The sequence below is a fragment of the Hippoglossus stenolepis genome, chromosome 8 (assembly GCF_022539355.2).
Source record: "Hippoglossus stenolepis isolate QCI-W04-F060 chromosome 8, HSTE1.2, whole genome shotgun sequence".
Taxonomy (NCBI): domain Eukaryota; kingdom Metazoa; phylum Chordata; class Actinopteri; order Pleuronectiformes; family Pleuronectidae; genus Hippoglossus; species Hippoglossus stenolepis.
Genome location: NC_061490.1, coordinates 5,460,131 through 5,475,579, shown reverse-complemented (window position 1 = coordinate 5,475,579; position 15,449 = coordinate 5,460,131). Strand labels below are relative to the sequence as shown.

General features: G+C 42.3%; 1 protein-coding gene across 2 annotated transcripts; it reads right to left on the bottom strand.

The window, feature by feature from the left end:
* Positions 1-2,851: 2,851 nt before the first annotated feature.
* LOC118114381 (sulfotransferase 2B1) lies at positions 2,852-13,091 on the bottom strand. Of its 2 annotated transcripts, none has more exons than XM_035164828.2 (6): positions 12,707-13,091; positions 9,579-9,787; positions 9,322-9,448; positions 9,040-9,134; positions 3,808-3,988; positions 2,852-3,400 (listed from the first exon to the last, which is right to left on the bottom strand). In XM_035164828.2, exons 1-6 carry the CDS (start codon positions 13,074-13,076, stop codon positions 3,285-3,287), a joined length of 1,098 nt encoding a protein of 365 aa, XP_035020719.2. In that variant the 5' UTR covers positions 13,077-13,091; the 3' UTR covers positions 2,852-3,284. The 2 variants fall into 2 exon arrangements, with proteins under 2 accessions (XP_035020719.2, XP_035020720.2); XM_035164829.2 differs by lacking the exon at positions 12,707-13,091 and adding an exon at positions 10,991-11,253.
* Positions 13,092-15,449: the final 2,358 nt, after the last annotated feature.

Genomic DNA, 15,449 nt, shown 5'->3' with positions numbered 1-15,449 from the left:
TATGGCAGGGGCGGCTCCTGGCATAGGCGACATAGGAGGTTGCCTAGGAAGCCAAAGTGCCGAGAGGGCGGCACAAGAGGCTGATTTATCATGACGTGATACATGCAATGTTAACCAATGCGTTAACGTCACACCATCATCCGTTAACCCCGGAGACACACCGGAGGCAGAAGCGCTACGAAGCGCCACGAAAAGCTGTCCGCCTCCTTTCCGCGTCCCGTGTTAATCAATTGGGCTATTCACACCAGCAGCGAAGCGCAGGGATGCGACGTGAAGCTCCTGGAAGCGCCGTGGCCGGTTCACGATCTGCAGAGATGGTTTCGGGGTCTGTTCTATTTTTTCCGCTCGCCGCGAGCGAATCGGGCCAGAAGACACACTGAAAATCGATTTTAAACGATATAAGTGATATATTATATGTTATATAAATGATTAAATATGCATCCCATACTTTTGATTTCCCCGCTGTTTTCCTGGAGTTTCAATTTCCCCGATTATTGCCCCCACATGATGAAATTTCCCCATCTTTAATTATGTACTTATTCCACACATTTGTCAGTTGTGTGTAAACAGACAGACACATACAAGCACACAATCTCTTGTGGGAGGAGGGGGGGGTTCACCTTTTTCAAGGACACTCTTAAGACAAAGTCTAGTCTGTCTGTTCCCTTTCCTCTGAGCCAGTTCATCTTAGTTTATTTTTGACAAGTGTACCAGCCTTTTTGTCAATGTTAGTCTTCCTGGTTTTTTGTTCTTTGCCTTGTTCAACTGACCTCACCTTTCACCTTGCCCCCCAGGGTTTGCCTTGTTTTCCAGTTGTTACTTGCAGTTCTTAATTTAAACAACAAAGATAATGTGTAACATTGTGCGTCGTAGTCAAGAGCTCTCTGTGCGGCGGCGGCGGCGGCGGCAGCGGCGGCGGCGGTTACAGCCTTCACAACCGCAGCGGACGCATCCGTGCGGGGGATGCGCTCCCTTCGTGCGATGAACGGAGTCACGAGAGCCTTTCCCAGCTGCTCTAGGAACACCCTCCGCTTGTTCCGCTTGCCCGGCATTCAGTCTGGATTGATCTCTCTCCATATCACGAAGGCGTTGTAGGAAGAGACGTCGAGAATGTTGTGAAAGACGACCAGGGGCCAGACGCCGTTGTCTTCGCCGTCACCATCGTCTAAGTCCTCTCTGTCTTCTTCTCGGTCTGCTTTTCTGTCTGCTTCTCGGTCTGCTTCTCCATCTCCTTGTCCGTCCGCTTCTCGGTCTGGCTCTTTCGCGTCCTCTTCGGGTTCAGAGGATAGTTGCTGGGAGAATAGCTGTTGGAGAACCTGTTCTCTGGTGAAACGCTCCTGACGTGACATCGTGCCATGGTCCGTGAGAGAGTGGCACACTGAGACTTATATGTGGGTCTAATGTACCCCCCTTGATTTCAATTGGAATCAGATGTGGGTCTAAATGACCCCACAGAGCACCACAGCGCCCTCTCTGGGGGTCTAAATGACCCCTCCCATGACAATCGAGAATGACAATCCATTGGTCTCAATTACCCCAGGAGAATTGGATAATGACAATCCTTGGGTCACCCTAACCCTAACCCTGACCGGCCAGGGCTTGCGTATGATCACACGCACGCACTCACGCACGCACACACACACACACACACACACACACACACACACACACACACACACACACACACACACACAGACACACACACACTCTGGGTCAATCCGAAACAGGAACAACACGAGGGTTAAATAATAATCAGTGTTGTGCCAGTTCACACTTAAAATGAACTAGTTCAAAGTTCAGTTCATGCAGATGAAAATGAACTAGTTCACATTCATTTGTTCCATTTTTTATTGGGATGATTTACAGGAGGCGACAAACTTACGAGGCGACAAACTCATGTGTTTAGTTATTAATTGATGGTGTTGGATCATGTCTGCGTGTCGCTCCGCTCACTTTAGTTTATTTTTGACAAGTGTACCAGCCTTTTTGTCAATGTTAGTTTTCCTGGTTTTTTGTTCTTTGCCTCGTTCCGCTGACCTCACCTTTCACCTTGAGTTAGTTATTAGTTCACGTTGTGTTTAGTTATTAATCGATACATGTTTAGTGTTTAGTTGTGTTAAGTTATTAATCGTGTTTAGTTATTAATCGATGGTGTTGGATCAGGTCTGCGTGTCGCTCCGCTCACTTTAACACTGAGTCCTGACTGTGAGCGTCACATCTCGTGTTGTACGGAGCACAAAATGTTGACGAGTCATTTTTCATGATGTTTATAAATATAATTATTCAGCGACGGGACAAAGCTAAAAACAACATGAATCGATTATGTTTTGTCTCTGTCTGATCGATAAAGACTCGTCCACGTCGAGATGTATTTAAGAATGAAGGATTTTTTATTAATCGATGGTGACGAGTCATTTTTCATGATGTTTAAATGCAGTCTCATAAACTCTGGAGCGAATCAAACAAACACTGTGTTACTTCTTGTACTGATCAGGTCCTGATAACTAGTGATGAGTGTTTATTAGTTACAGTGAGAGCAGGTCAGAGTGGAGGAGGAAGGTTATACTACAATACTTAGTTTGAATGAATGTGCTTTTGCATTATTTTGATCACAGTGTTTGATCTGTAACACAATCATTTCCCAATTTGGATTCAATACAGTACATATATCTACCTATCTATGAATATGCAAATATAATGAATGTAGGAATAGAAACTTGGCAATCCTCTTACACTTATAAATGAACAGTACACACGCGGCAGCACAAATATTGAAAGATGGAGTGCATTCTAACCCTAACCCTAACCCAAAGCAAGTGTGCAAATAATACAAATTGAGACGATGAAGAAATGCATGTCAGCCATGATAATTTAATGAAAGTGTATTCAAAGTTTCTACAGGCTGAGCTTCAGGTGCCTTATACAAGCATAACATTACATTGTCACATTTTGCAAACTAGCAAGGAGTCAACAATAGTTGTTAGTTTTAACCACATTAAGAAGGAGGAACATAACGAAATAGCTCATTAACAAGCTTATTTACAGATGGGAGAATCCAAATGATCACTGTTGAAGCAGCATTCCCTTGTTGGTGGTTTAACATAAATTCACATTCTAAATCCTGTTTGAGAAGCTGGATGATGACCAGAGTAGAAACATTAGTAAAGAGCTTTTTACTTGTCTGCCTAACTTTGAAAACATTTGGCCCAATTAGCACCAGTTTCCTACTCTGACAAATATGTACATGGCTCTTTCTCCCTCTGCGTCTCTCCTCTGGCTGTGGCTCAGTCCAGACTCCACGGCAGAGAGAAGCTCTCACCCTCCATCTCTTTGCAAATGACTGATGTGAACCGGGCCAGCTGCTCTGAGCTGAAATGTTCTTTCCAGTCTCCAGCAATACCTGACATGAGATGACACACACCAAGAAACACACATTAACACAACAGATCTCCGGTGAGAAACTGTTCAGTAGAAATTCAAATGTAAAGACAAGCAGTTTTATGGAGACTGAAAATCCTCTTACATGAAGGGTTATAACTCAATAAAGATGTCGACCTCAACCAGGTAAGTATTTAAATCCAGTCAGACAGTTTAAATGTAATTCTGAGCAAACTGCATTGGAACTTAAGTTAATGCTTATTTTTTAACATTTCAATTTGCAGAAATTACTCAACTCTACAGTCAGTCAGCAAAAAAAATTGCCATCAGCACATGAGCACAAGCAAAAAGTAGAAAATTAACAGTTGTTCATATAATCAAAATTCTGCCACACCTCTAGCTGTTTATCATGGACACATGGAGCCTCACCTTTCCTGAAGAATGGAGATTTGTCAGAGTCCATGTATTGCTTTGGGACCAGGCTGAAGTTGGACATGTTGTTGGTCTTCATGGTCTTGAAGGTGCAATGCTCTGCGACCTTCTGAATGGTGTCTTCACTCAGGTTAGTGCCCAGGAAACCAGATAAACGCCTGAGAGACGCAGGCAGGTCCTAGAAGGAAAGCACATGGACACATGTACTTTCATTGTGGCTTTTTGAAGCAGCAGTTGTTATTTTTCATCTCAAGATAGAAATTCTCTGACTTTTCTGGATGATTTCTATGATGAAAGATCACCAAAGAGATGGTCTCTGTGACGTCACTCAGACTGGACATTTTACTAAGAACATGAATTACAATAAGTGATTTGGCCCTTTATCCAGTAAAATACCAGACATTGCCTCATTACAAATTATCATATGGAAACTTTTTGCTTTTTCATATTATAATAAACTGTAAATATTTGAGGTTTGGGAAATTGTCACTATTCAAAGAGAGCACTCTGTCATGTTTTCCTTATTTTTCCTTCCCTTGTTTGTTTTTTGGTTTTTTGTTCTTTGCCTTGTTCAACTGACCTCACCTTTCACCTTGCCCCCCAGGGTTTGCCTTGTTTTCCAGTTGTTACTTGCAGTTCTTAACTTAAACAACAAAGATAATGTGGAACATTGTGTTTTTACACAAAAGTCTGAATTACGGTTCCTGTTTATGTAATAGTGTGTACATTTGATGCAGTTAGTTTTGTGCTGTCTGATTGGTTTATGGACAGCGTGCATCTGACATTGACATGTTGTCAGTTCTGTGTTTAGCACTTTCTGTTTGCATGGAGAAAAAATAATAAACAGATTTATTTTGTTGCCACTATACTGGCATTATGATTGCTTGTTATCGAGCCAAATTACAATGAAATATTTGGTCTCCTCCTCTCCCCACGTGCTACACAGCTTGTAGTTCAACGTGTGATGAGTCTGCCCCAACTTATTGTAAATAGTCAGAAACTGTGAACCATCCAAAAAGTACTTTAACAATACAAATGAACCGAACAATGGTTCTGCTTTTTAAGAACACCTCTTTTGGTCTGAACTAATTTGAGTCCTTTGGTCTGGGCCAGGGACGTGCACAGACATTTTGGGTGGCACGGGCTCAAGTGAGAAAAAGGGCATTTATCATTATTATTTAGAGAAAAAAAAAAAAAGTTAAGTTAAATTATAATCAGTGTTGTGCCAGTTCACACTTAAAATGAACTAGTTCAAAGTTCAGTTCATGCAGATGAAAATTAACTAGTTCACATTCATTTGTTCCATTTTTTATTGGGATGATTTACTGGAGGTGACAAACTTACGATCATGTGTTTAGTTATTAATTGATGGTGTTGGATCATGTCTGCGTGTCGCTCCGCTCACTTTAACACTGAGTCCTGACTGTGAGCGTCACGTCTCGTGTTGTACTGAGTAGAAAATGTTGACGAGTAATTTTTCATGATGTTTAAATACAGCCATTTAAACTCTGGAGCGAATCAAACAAACACTAAGTTACTTCATGTACTGATCAGGTCCTAATAACTAGTGATCAGTGTTTAATAGGTAAAGTGAGAGCAGGTCAGAGTGGAGGAGGACACAGAAACTCCAGCTCGGAACAAACCAACTGCAGCTTCTGCTCCGATCACTGAGCAGCTGATCATGAAGCAAAAACTTGCTGAATTCATATTTATGTTCATGGATAAACGGGACGTCGCTTCTTCTGCAACAATGAAGTAAAAACACTGCGTTGCGTCTCAGCCCTGATGTCCTGACTGTGCACGTCACATTATATCTCATAAACTCTAGAGCACAGGTCTTCCACAGGGGGTCCGCAGAGGTACTGCAGGGGGGTTGCGAAATTTTTGGTTCATTAGACAATTTTTTATATTTTTAAAATGTTTTATTTTTTTATTTTTCAACCAATTTTTTTCCCACATATTTAAATGTCTTTAAATACACATTGACATGAATCCAACATATTGTAGCGAACGTAAGTGGAGGCAGAAGACGTTATCTTTCAGTCAGCAATGCACACATTCAGCGATACACAGGAGCTCTCTCAAGCTGGGCACCGGTTCACTCACAGCAGAGACTAGCCTAGACCTGTCCCTCCAAGCCTCCTGTACACAAAGAGGAGGACCCGCCCCTATCGCTGCTGTGCCAATCACGAGGCCGCATGTTACACGCTGGCTATGTCAGGTTCTCCGTGATTGGCCGAGAGCCTATTCAGTCCCCAGCTGACTAAGATCCCAGGCACAAGGCCGCACGCTGCAATATTATTGAAAAGAAGATACCTTTGTAAAATAAAAAAATAGAACAAATAACAAATAAAAAAACGACAACATTTAGTTCACCCACGAATCCTTTTGCAATCATTTTTGCAAGACATTCCTGGTCTAAAAACACTGCAGCTCCTATCCACAACAGCCAGTACTGAGGCCAGTATATTATTATGCCAAGTGTATGGACATTGTTATTAGCGAAAAATTGATCCTTTTGTAACTCGACCAAAAAACTCCACAAGCACAAGAGAGATACCCTCCACCTCAGAAACCACCGGGGAAAATGCAAGTGGCGAGGCGGCACCTGCTGCTGATGTAGCAGCTGATAAGGGTAAGCGCAAACGAGAGACGACCCGAAAATATACAGATAATTATCTGAAGTTTGGATTTACCTTCAAGGAGACAGATGGCATTGAATTACCAATGTGTGTCATTTGCTCTACTGTGCTGTCAAACGAATCTATGAAGCCATCAAAGCTGCAGCGTCACTTGGAGACAACCCACAACCACTTAAAAGACAAACCTGTTCCAAACTAGTCTCAAATCCCTCCAAGGTCAACAGACATTGATGAGAAAATCAGCCAAAGTTGGTGAGCTAGCTTTGAAATGCTCTTATCAAGTTGCTCTTCGGATTGCCCAGAAGAAACAGCCATACACACTTGGAGAGGATTTAATATTGCCTTCAGCAACTGACATTTGTAAAACAATGTATGGGAATGATATTGACATTAATAAACTGTTCCAGTGTCGGACACACCCATTGCTCGCCGTATTGACGAGATGGCCTCTGATGTGAGGGTGCAACTGATAGAGAAGCTGAGGTTGGCAGATGCATTTGCATTACAATTGGATGAATCAACAGATGTGTCAAAGGACGCCCAGCTTCTGGCGTTTGTGCGCTTTGTCGATCAAAAGGAAATGCAGGAGGAATTTTTGTTTTGCAAGCGGCTTCCTGAACGCACAACTAGTTCTGAAATCTTCAAAGTGATTGATTTTGATTTTTTCAGAGAAAATTATATTCCATGGGCAAAATGTATTGCGCTGTGCACCGACGGTGCAAGAGCCATGGCTGGTTTGAAAAGTGGACTAATCACACTTGTAAGGGATGTGGCTCCCCAAGTGATTTGCTACACAGGGAGTCACTTGTTGCCAAAGACATGAGCGCTGAATGTCTTCTCTAATCTCTGTGCTGCTGAGGGAGAAGAACACACTGCGCTACTGTACCATTCTGAGGTTCGATGGCTTTCACGTGGAACAGTGTTGTCACGTGTGTTGGAATTAGGCACGTCTATTCAGGAGTTTTTACTTCTCCAAAAGCGCACAGAGCTGGCTGCAGTTTTCAGTGACAATGTCTGGGTCACCAAACTTGCATATCTTGCTGACATTTTTGCTGAGCTGAACAAACTTAACAGTTCTATGGAAGGTCGCAATACACATGCCATTCAGCTGTATGACAGAATGGAAGGCTTTCTCAAAAAAATCAGAAGATGGAGGGAGCACGTCGGGGAGGGAATATTTTCCATGTTTCCATCAGTGGATGAGCTGGGAGATTCTGCTGTGCTCTCTAACCCTAACCCTAACCCCCAAGACATGGATACAGTTTCCATTCAGAGACAACGCAGCAGACGGCAAACGCCTGACAGTGACAGAGGAGGATCAGCTCATCGAACTATCCACTGACAGTACGTTCAGAAACATATATGAAACTAAACCACTCACCCAGTTCTGGATCTCTTGCCAGAAAGACTTTCCACAATTGGCAGCAAAAGCTATGATGAGCCTTAAACAAATACAGGTCAAGACTGCAGCCTGAGGCTGATATGACCCTCTGCCTGACAACCTCCATCTGTCCAAGGTTAGATAAGTTGTGTGCTACTCATCAGGGTCAGACATCTCACTAATGTGGGAGTATGTGTGCCATCCACAGATGGCTTGAGGATTCACTGTCCCTTCTACATGTATGTTTAAAATAAAAACATGAATCTGTGAATTATTTTAATAGCTCAGTGTTGTATGCAAGATGTATGTTTATAAATGGCAGTGGCACGGCCACCCTGTACCTTGCACATGTTTAAAATAAAAACATGAATATATGAACCTGTGTATTATTTGAATAGCTTAGTATTGAATGCACAATAACAGGGTAGCTATGTTTATACATTGCACTAGGCCCAGTTTAATATAAAACACAATTTTAAACGATATATATAGTAGGGGGTCCCTGCTCCATCTCACCATCAGTTTGGGGGTCCTTGGCCTGAAAAACGTTGAAGACCCCTGTGTTAGAGTGTAAAGTGAGCGCAGGTCAGAGGAGTGAGGAGGAAACGGACTCCGACAGAGACCCTGACACAGGACGACTGGACCTTTTATGAGCGTCTGTCCTGGAGCAGTGGTGTTATAATTATTCAGCGAAGGGACAAAGCTAAAGACAACATAAATCGATTATGTTCTGTTTCTGTCTGATCGATAAAGACTCGTCCACGTCGAGATGTATCTAAGAATGAAGACATGTCCACAGCTCTAGTGCTCACCACTGTGCAGGAGACGTGGAGGGAGGGAGGGTAGAGAGGGTATCGGAACTCATCAAAGTCTAATCTCCTGACCTGATATTTTGATTGTTAATTCAATCAATATATTTGTTTGACAGGGAAGCTGTTTACAAACAGGAGTATAATATTACTTTTTTTTTTAAAAGAGCATCTCAGAAAAAGGTCACTTTCTATTGAGAAAGAAAAAGGGCAGGGGCTCAAGCCCCCTTTGATGTCTATGTGTGCACGTGCCAGGTCTGGGTTATGATTCAAGGTACCTTTCAAACTGTAGCAGACACTCTATTAACTTATATTGTGAGTTAACCATAAACTCTGGCCTAAGGAAGTAATATATCACCATTTACAAAAACTCATAATTCGCTTGTGAGAGTTTTACCTGAACCATTTCTTCATATGAGATGTACATGATTCTGTCTCCCAGCTCTGTGTGTCTCCAGCTCTTCACATGGTCCGTCCATTTTCCAAACATCACTGCAGGTTGTAATACAGTACACATTAAATGTAAACAACCACTGCTCTGCCAGAAATGACAATAGTGACTTTGTCTTTCACATTTTTTACCATTTTGCTCACTTGGTAAAACCCTGACATGCTAAATTCAATACTTCTGATATTCATACACTTCTCTAAGTAAACTTTTTAGGATGTGACCTCTGACCTCTGCCATCCAGGAATTTCTCTATGAACTCATCAAAAGTTCCTGGATCCTCGAGGAATCCTGCCATCTGGTGGAAGTAGTAGGAAGACACCAGGACATCCTTTGGGTTCCTGACAACATAGATCACCTATGGCAGAGAAACAAGTCACAAAATGCAAATAACAGAGGAGGATAAATGTTTACTATAGATGTTTAATAAAGGATTAGATAACGAGAAGTACATAGGGGAATATCTCACTAAGCTTCCATAGGTTTACCTTGGCTTTGGAGGTGTGAAAGGATGCAGGCATGAGGTGATAAGGAAAATGAGTGACTAGTGCTCGCGGAGATGTCAATTGATCCACAACAATGGACAATCTTTTCTCCTCCAGCCAAGGCACCCTGTCCCAGTTCGGAATGGTTTGGATTGGCTTCAGGTCTCCCCCATTAAGCACCAGTGGCAGGATCTCCTGCATCCAGACTGTACCTACAGAACAATACAGAAGAGTGAATACTACATGGCTAAGGAAGCTTTGATTTCTCCTTTCACCTGTCAGTATTGGCTATAAATGGCTGAGAATGAAAAAGCCTTTTGGATATACTCACTAAACACAGTTGAACGACATAGAATAAAGTCTTTCAAGTTATTTGTGATCTATCCCAATAAGCGCAAAGATTCCTTGTACTTAGTCAAAACACCTACTGACAATAAAAGAACCATAAACTGTTCACTAACAGCAGAATTCCAGCTGTAAAAGTTATGCAAGAGCTGTAAAACGTCCGACTGACCCACTTTGCTTACATAAGCATTCCACAGTGAGGCTAAGTCAGCACAGAGAAACATGAGCCTTTAATTCAAAATTCTGTAGTGTGTCTGTTTGGCAATATGGATTCAGGCTCACTTGGTCAGTAAAGTAAAGTTTGTGTCATAAAGAAAATGTTAATATCTTGAGATTTTATGATCTTTGTCCATATGTTGGCAGATGGTGCATGTATGTTACTTCCAACATACATGTTGCATCACTACAAGGGTTGGAATCAATATTCAAACATTATAAATACTGACTGGTCAAAATCTTTCACAAATACTGGACTACTCCAAACAGAGACTGCCCAGACAAGTGTCCATGAGCTCATTTTTTATTTGATAAAGAATTTGTCCTATTTAGAAGTAAGGCCAATAAACAATGCTATGATTATGTGCTGCTTGACTCCAAAGACCACCACAGCTGACGGTGAACCAAACATACAGATGTGTGACACTGACATAAAGGTGATGGGCCTCCAGAACACCAGCTTCCATTCTTCTCAGAGATATTCTCTCACTTGATGTTTTGATGATGGTGGTTAATAGCACAAGTCCGTCTCAATTTTCCCATAGATGATCAATTTGGATTCCCACATGCACGACGTAAAATAAACCGATCTTTATTCAGTATTTTGATTTCACTTCAACCCCCCAGTGTTAAATCTCACAGCTTATTACTCTGCTTGCATTGAAATCACAGTCTCGTGTAAAGCTACAAAACAGAAACACCTCGAACCAACGCATCAGCGACAGTTCGCCAGGACCCGGGCTCCTGTGGTTCATGTTGGATAAGGCTTTTAAATATCTCAGACTATCAGTCAGAAAAAACAGATCCGGGTCTATTGGCAGAAAATGTCTTTAGTAAATTTCAGACACACAGACCTGACTTCGGGTACGTGACAGCCACGACGTCATCGTCTTTAAACTTGAATTCCTGCGCGAACTCCAAGCTCTCTGCGCTATGAGTCTCCGTGGGAAGTATGTATCCACGATAGTCCAAGTACATCTCTTCAGAGGACATTGTGGTGCGAGGGTTCAAGCAAAGTCCAACAGAGTAGACACACTTCCCTGATCGATCCCTCTGAAGGAGGCGCTGTCAGCAGTTGCGCTTGTTGGGCGGTCCCTGCGCACTCGTCTCTCTATACAGTCTATTGTGACTCTCAGCCGACAGCTGCACACAGACCAGTGTTGTGCCAGTTCCCTCAAAATGAACTAGTTCACGTTCCTAGTGGATTTTGTATTGGGAGGATTTTTAATAATCGATGGTGTTGGGTCATGTCTGCGTGTCGCTGCCCTCACTTTAACACTGAGTCCTGACTGTTCACGTCACGTCTGGTGTTGTACCGAGTTGTTTAAATGCAGTCTCATGAACTCTGGAGCGAATCAAACAAACACCGAGTTACTTCATGTACCGATCTGGTCCTGATAACTAGTGATGAGTGTTTATTAGTTACAGTGAGAGCAGGTCAGAGTGGAGGAGGATGGTTATACTACAATACTTAGTTTGAATGAATGTGCTTTTGCATTATTTTGATCACAGTGGGATGGAGGGCATTTTGCACACAACCCCTCTGTTTCTGCTGAACCTGTGACCTCTGAGCCCGGCAAAGATACCCCTTGTATTGTGAGTTGTGCAACAGCCCTAACTAAAGAGGCTATAGGTGAGTTTGGCTAACTCCTACCAGATATAGGAGGGTTTAGGTCTGGAAAATGTAGGGATCCGAAACTGCAAAATGCAACAATAAACTGAGTTAAACCCACTTTTCAACTACTGACCACTGGGAAAGGCTCCTAAACCAAACTTCAATCCTTCTCAGAAGAACTAGTTGAGATGGATAAGATGGCCTGTGTGTTTGAGTCAGTACTGTACGTCTATTCGTGAAAGTAGGGCACCTTCTTACATGGCTTCAATGTCAGAGACCTTCCGGTTAAAATTAAGCAAAGTTAAGCAAAAAAATCTTAAAAATCGATGTGGTTTTGCATAACCACCAAAGGTCTCCTTGTGTTTCACATGTTGTTGGTGCCACTACACTTTCTTATAAAAACATCAAGACCATTAAAAACGAACACATTTTTCAAACTTTGTGTTGTAGTATAACCAGCAGGAGACCATTGATGTGTAATGTGATTTTGGTGAGACACAGTACAAGAGTGTTTTGAATATTGTTATAATATCTCTTTTTGGCCCTTTGTAGACGGTCCCTGCAGACTGGTCTCACAGCTGTACATAGAGACCAGTGTTATGTGTCCAGTTTGGCTCGTCTGGATGGACATAGGCTTGTAGCCCGTTGTCTACCTTACTTTGGTGGGAAATAAATTGTATTTTAACAAGGTTTCGCTTATGACTCATTGAGCACTGATTTACTATCTGCATGTTTTTTTGTTCTATACACGTGACAACATGATCAGGGATATTACATACTATCCACCAAGAGGCGCAAATGTGCCATTAGGGTGAATACTGGTGAAAAGAAACATGCCACGTGAGTAAAAACAAACTTGTGCGCAAAAGTTGGAAAATACATCCCAACACATTCCCTGGAGAAAAGTGGTGCTGCTAAAAAGAGACAAGCGGTTAACGTGTGAAATGCACTCTACCTGATTTGGGGTAAGTCACAGCAAACACATCAGTGTCCTCCACGGAGAAGCGCTGCGCGTACTCCAGGCTCTCCATGCTGTGCGCCTCGGGGGGCAGGAGCAGGTCGTGGTACCGAATGAACTCTGGGTAGGATGACATGGCGAGTGCGGCTCCAGGCTCTGGAGCTCTGATGGGGACTGGTCGCACAGTCGATGCTGGTGCACACTTCACTGTCTGAGCCTGAGCTACAGTCTGCGAGTTTCTTTTTCCTGCTGCACACAATCCCACCGTATAATCCCTGTCACCTGAGCTCCTCGCGATGGCCCACCCAGCTGACAGGGCTGAACCGCGCTCCTTGTTTCCTTGTACAATGTATTGAATTGCAACCATCAGCTGCAAATCATCAGCTCTTTTTTTAATTCCAGGACTGGAATCTCCCGAGGACTGCAGACACACCCTGGCTTAAACAAGCCCTCGTGAACCATATGATTCAAACAGGGAGTATATGATGTTGAAAATGCTCTTATTCTTTTTGGGGAACCTCATGAATCCCCCTTTTCTGACTGTGGGTGTCCAACATATGACTGAGGTGGTAATAAAGAAGAAAATATGATTCACTCTCAACCTCTCTAAATACAACCTGTTGTCCTCAGGGATGTTTTTAATGTACCAACATCGAGGGCCAGAGGAAGGATTAACTAGCTCCCTGGAGTCACACTGTTCTAATTCTCCATGGAATACACAAGGTCAGTGTGCCACCTCCATTAACGCTTAGTGAGCGTGAGTATTTTTTTTCTGCAGCCACACACAAATAACAGCAGTGTATGGACAGAGAAAGTAGCATTAGGTAACAGCGAAGCCCATTGTGGCGTTTCAATAATGAGAGCTTTGTTGGACTCCACAGGGCCCAGCTGAGAGAGGAAGAACGAGAAGAATCAGAAAGAAACCCAGGCAGAAAGAGGGATGGCAGAGAAAATGTGAGGTGGAATAACAGGGGAAGTGTGCTTTTTGAAAGTCATCCTTTATTACTTTTCTTTCTTGCAGAAAGATTGTGAGAATCCCACTTCGTACAATGCAGTTTTTTACATTCAAATCATGTTCAAATTCACTGGAACTGTACTAATAGTTTAAGGAACTTTCCGCTTGTTTTCTCTGATTTATTCAGGTTTCCTCTCCAATGAGGAATACTGTGATAAAATCTAAATAATAAGAGCATCTCCCACTTTCTGTTTCCTTGTTAACCAGTTTGTCCTCATCTGATCGGTTTGACTTGACGATAACTTCATCATTTGACAATTATGATAGTGAACCAACTAAACTGATTCAATACTGGCCCTAACTCTGGGATTGAAGTGTGATGCATGCCGCTTTTATTTGTTTTATATACAAATGAATGTCAGAGCCAATATTCAGGGCATCATATCATTAAGTTTAAAGACGACTCAGTTATTGTGTCTCTACTGAGTAGAGACACAATAACTGCACTTGCGGTGGCAGATTTCACAGACTGGTGCAAAAACTCCTTCTTAAGCATCAATGTAGCAAAAACAAAGGAGATTATTGTGGAAGAATCCCATTGTCATTGATGACCCATTGTCATTGATGACCATGTTGTTGAGGTTGTATCCCAGTATAAATATCTTGGCACTTTTATTGACCATCAGCTGACCTTCGAGCCCCAGGTGGATGCTATGTGTAAGAAAGCACATCAGCGTATATATTTTTACCGGAAGCTCCAAAGTTTTAACGTTGATAGAACTTTTATTAAAATGTTTTATTCCCTGTTTTATCGAATCTGTGCTCACATCCTCACTGGTCTGCTGGTACTGGTCCATCAGCCTAAAAAATAAGAATAGACTACAGGCTGTAGTCAAAGTGTGCAGCAAGATTGCAGGCATAACTTTGTCTGACCTGCCCAGCCTGTACAAAGTCAGGACTTTGAAGAAGGCTCGCTCAGTCCTGATGCTAGTCACCCACTGTCTAAGGAGTTTATGTTGCTTCCCTCCGGCCGCAGATATTCTCTGCCAAGATGCAGGACCAATAGACTTAAAACCTCATCTGTCTCTACTGCAATTGGCCTTTTAAATAGCTCTATGTAAGTTGTTGTTTTTGTTTTTGATGTTGTCTACTATCTTTTATTTATTGTTGTCTTTTTACTGCTGGCTGTAAAAAATTACCCCTCGGGAGTAATAAAGATATCCTTCCTTCCTTCTTTCTTTCCTTCTTTCTTTCTTTCTTTCTTTCTTTCTTTCTTTCCTTCCTTCCTTCCTTCCTTCCTTCCTTCCTTCCTTCCTTACCTTTATAAACATGGTCCCATCACAAAACATATAGTTCAAAGCCTCCAGACTTCAGCTTGTCTAATTCACCACACATGACACTGGGATTTCTGGGATAATCCAATATGTTGAGGATTCGATTTCTCTTCATCTAATAATTGTAATCACTCCTTCTTACAGACATTTTGTGCAATAAGAAGCAGAGTAAATACATCTCTGCTCTTTTTTTCATCAATCTTCATCATCAGAAGGAAATGACTTGTGGGACTTTTCCTCTGGCTGTATGCAAGGTAGAACTTAAGGTGAGGTGAGGTGAAGTTCAATTGAACGACCTCGTTCCACTTCTTGTTCTTCACCCTCCACCTCCCCAAACACAGACAAACACTGAAGATTGTTCTCGAACACCAAAAAAGGCGTTTTGAAACCAAACTCTTTTGTGTGACCGGTTTCTTCCACATTCGTTGGAAGTGTTTTGATTCACTCCCTC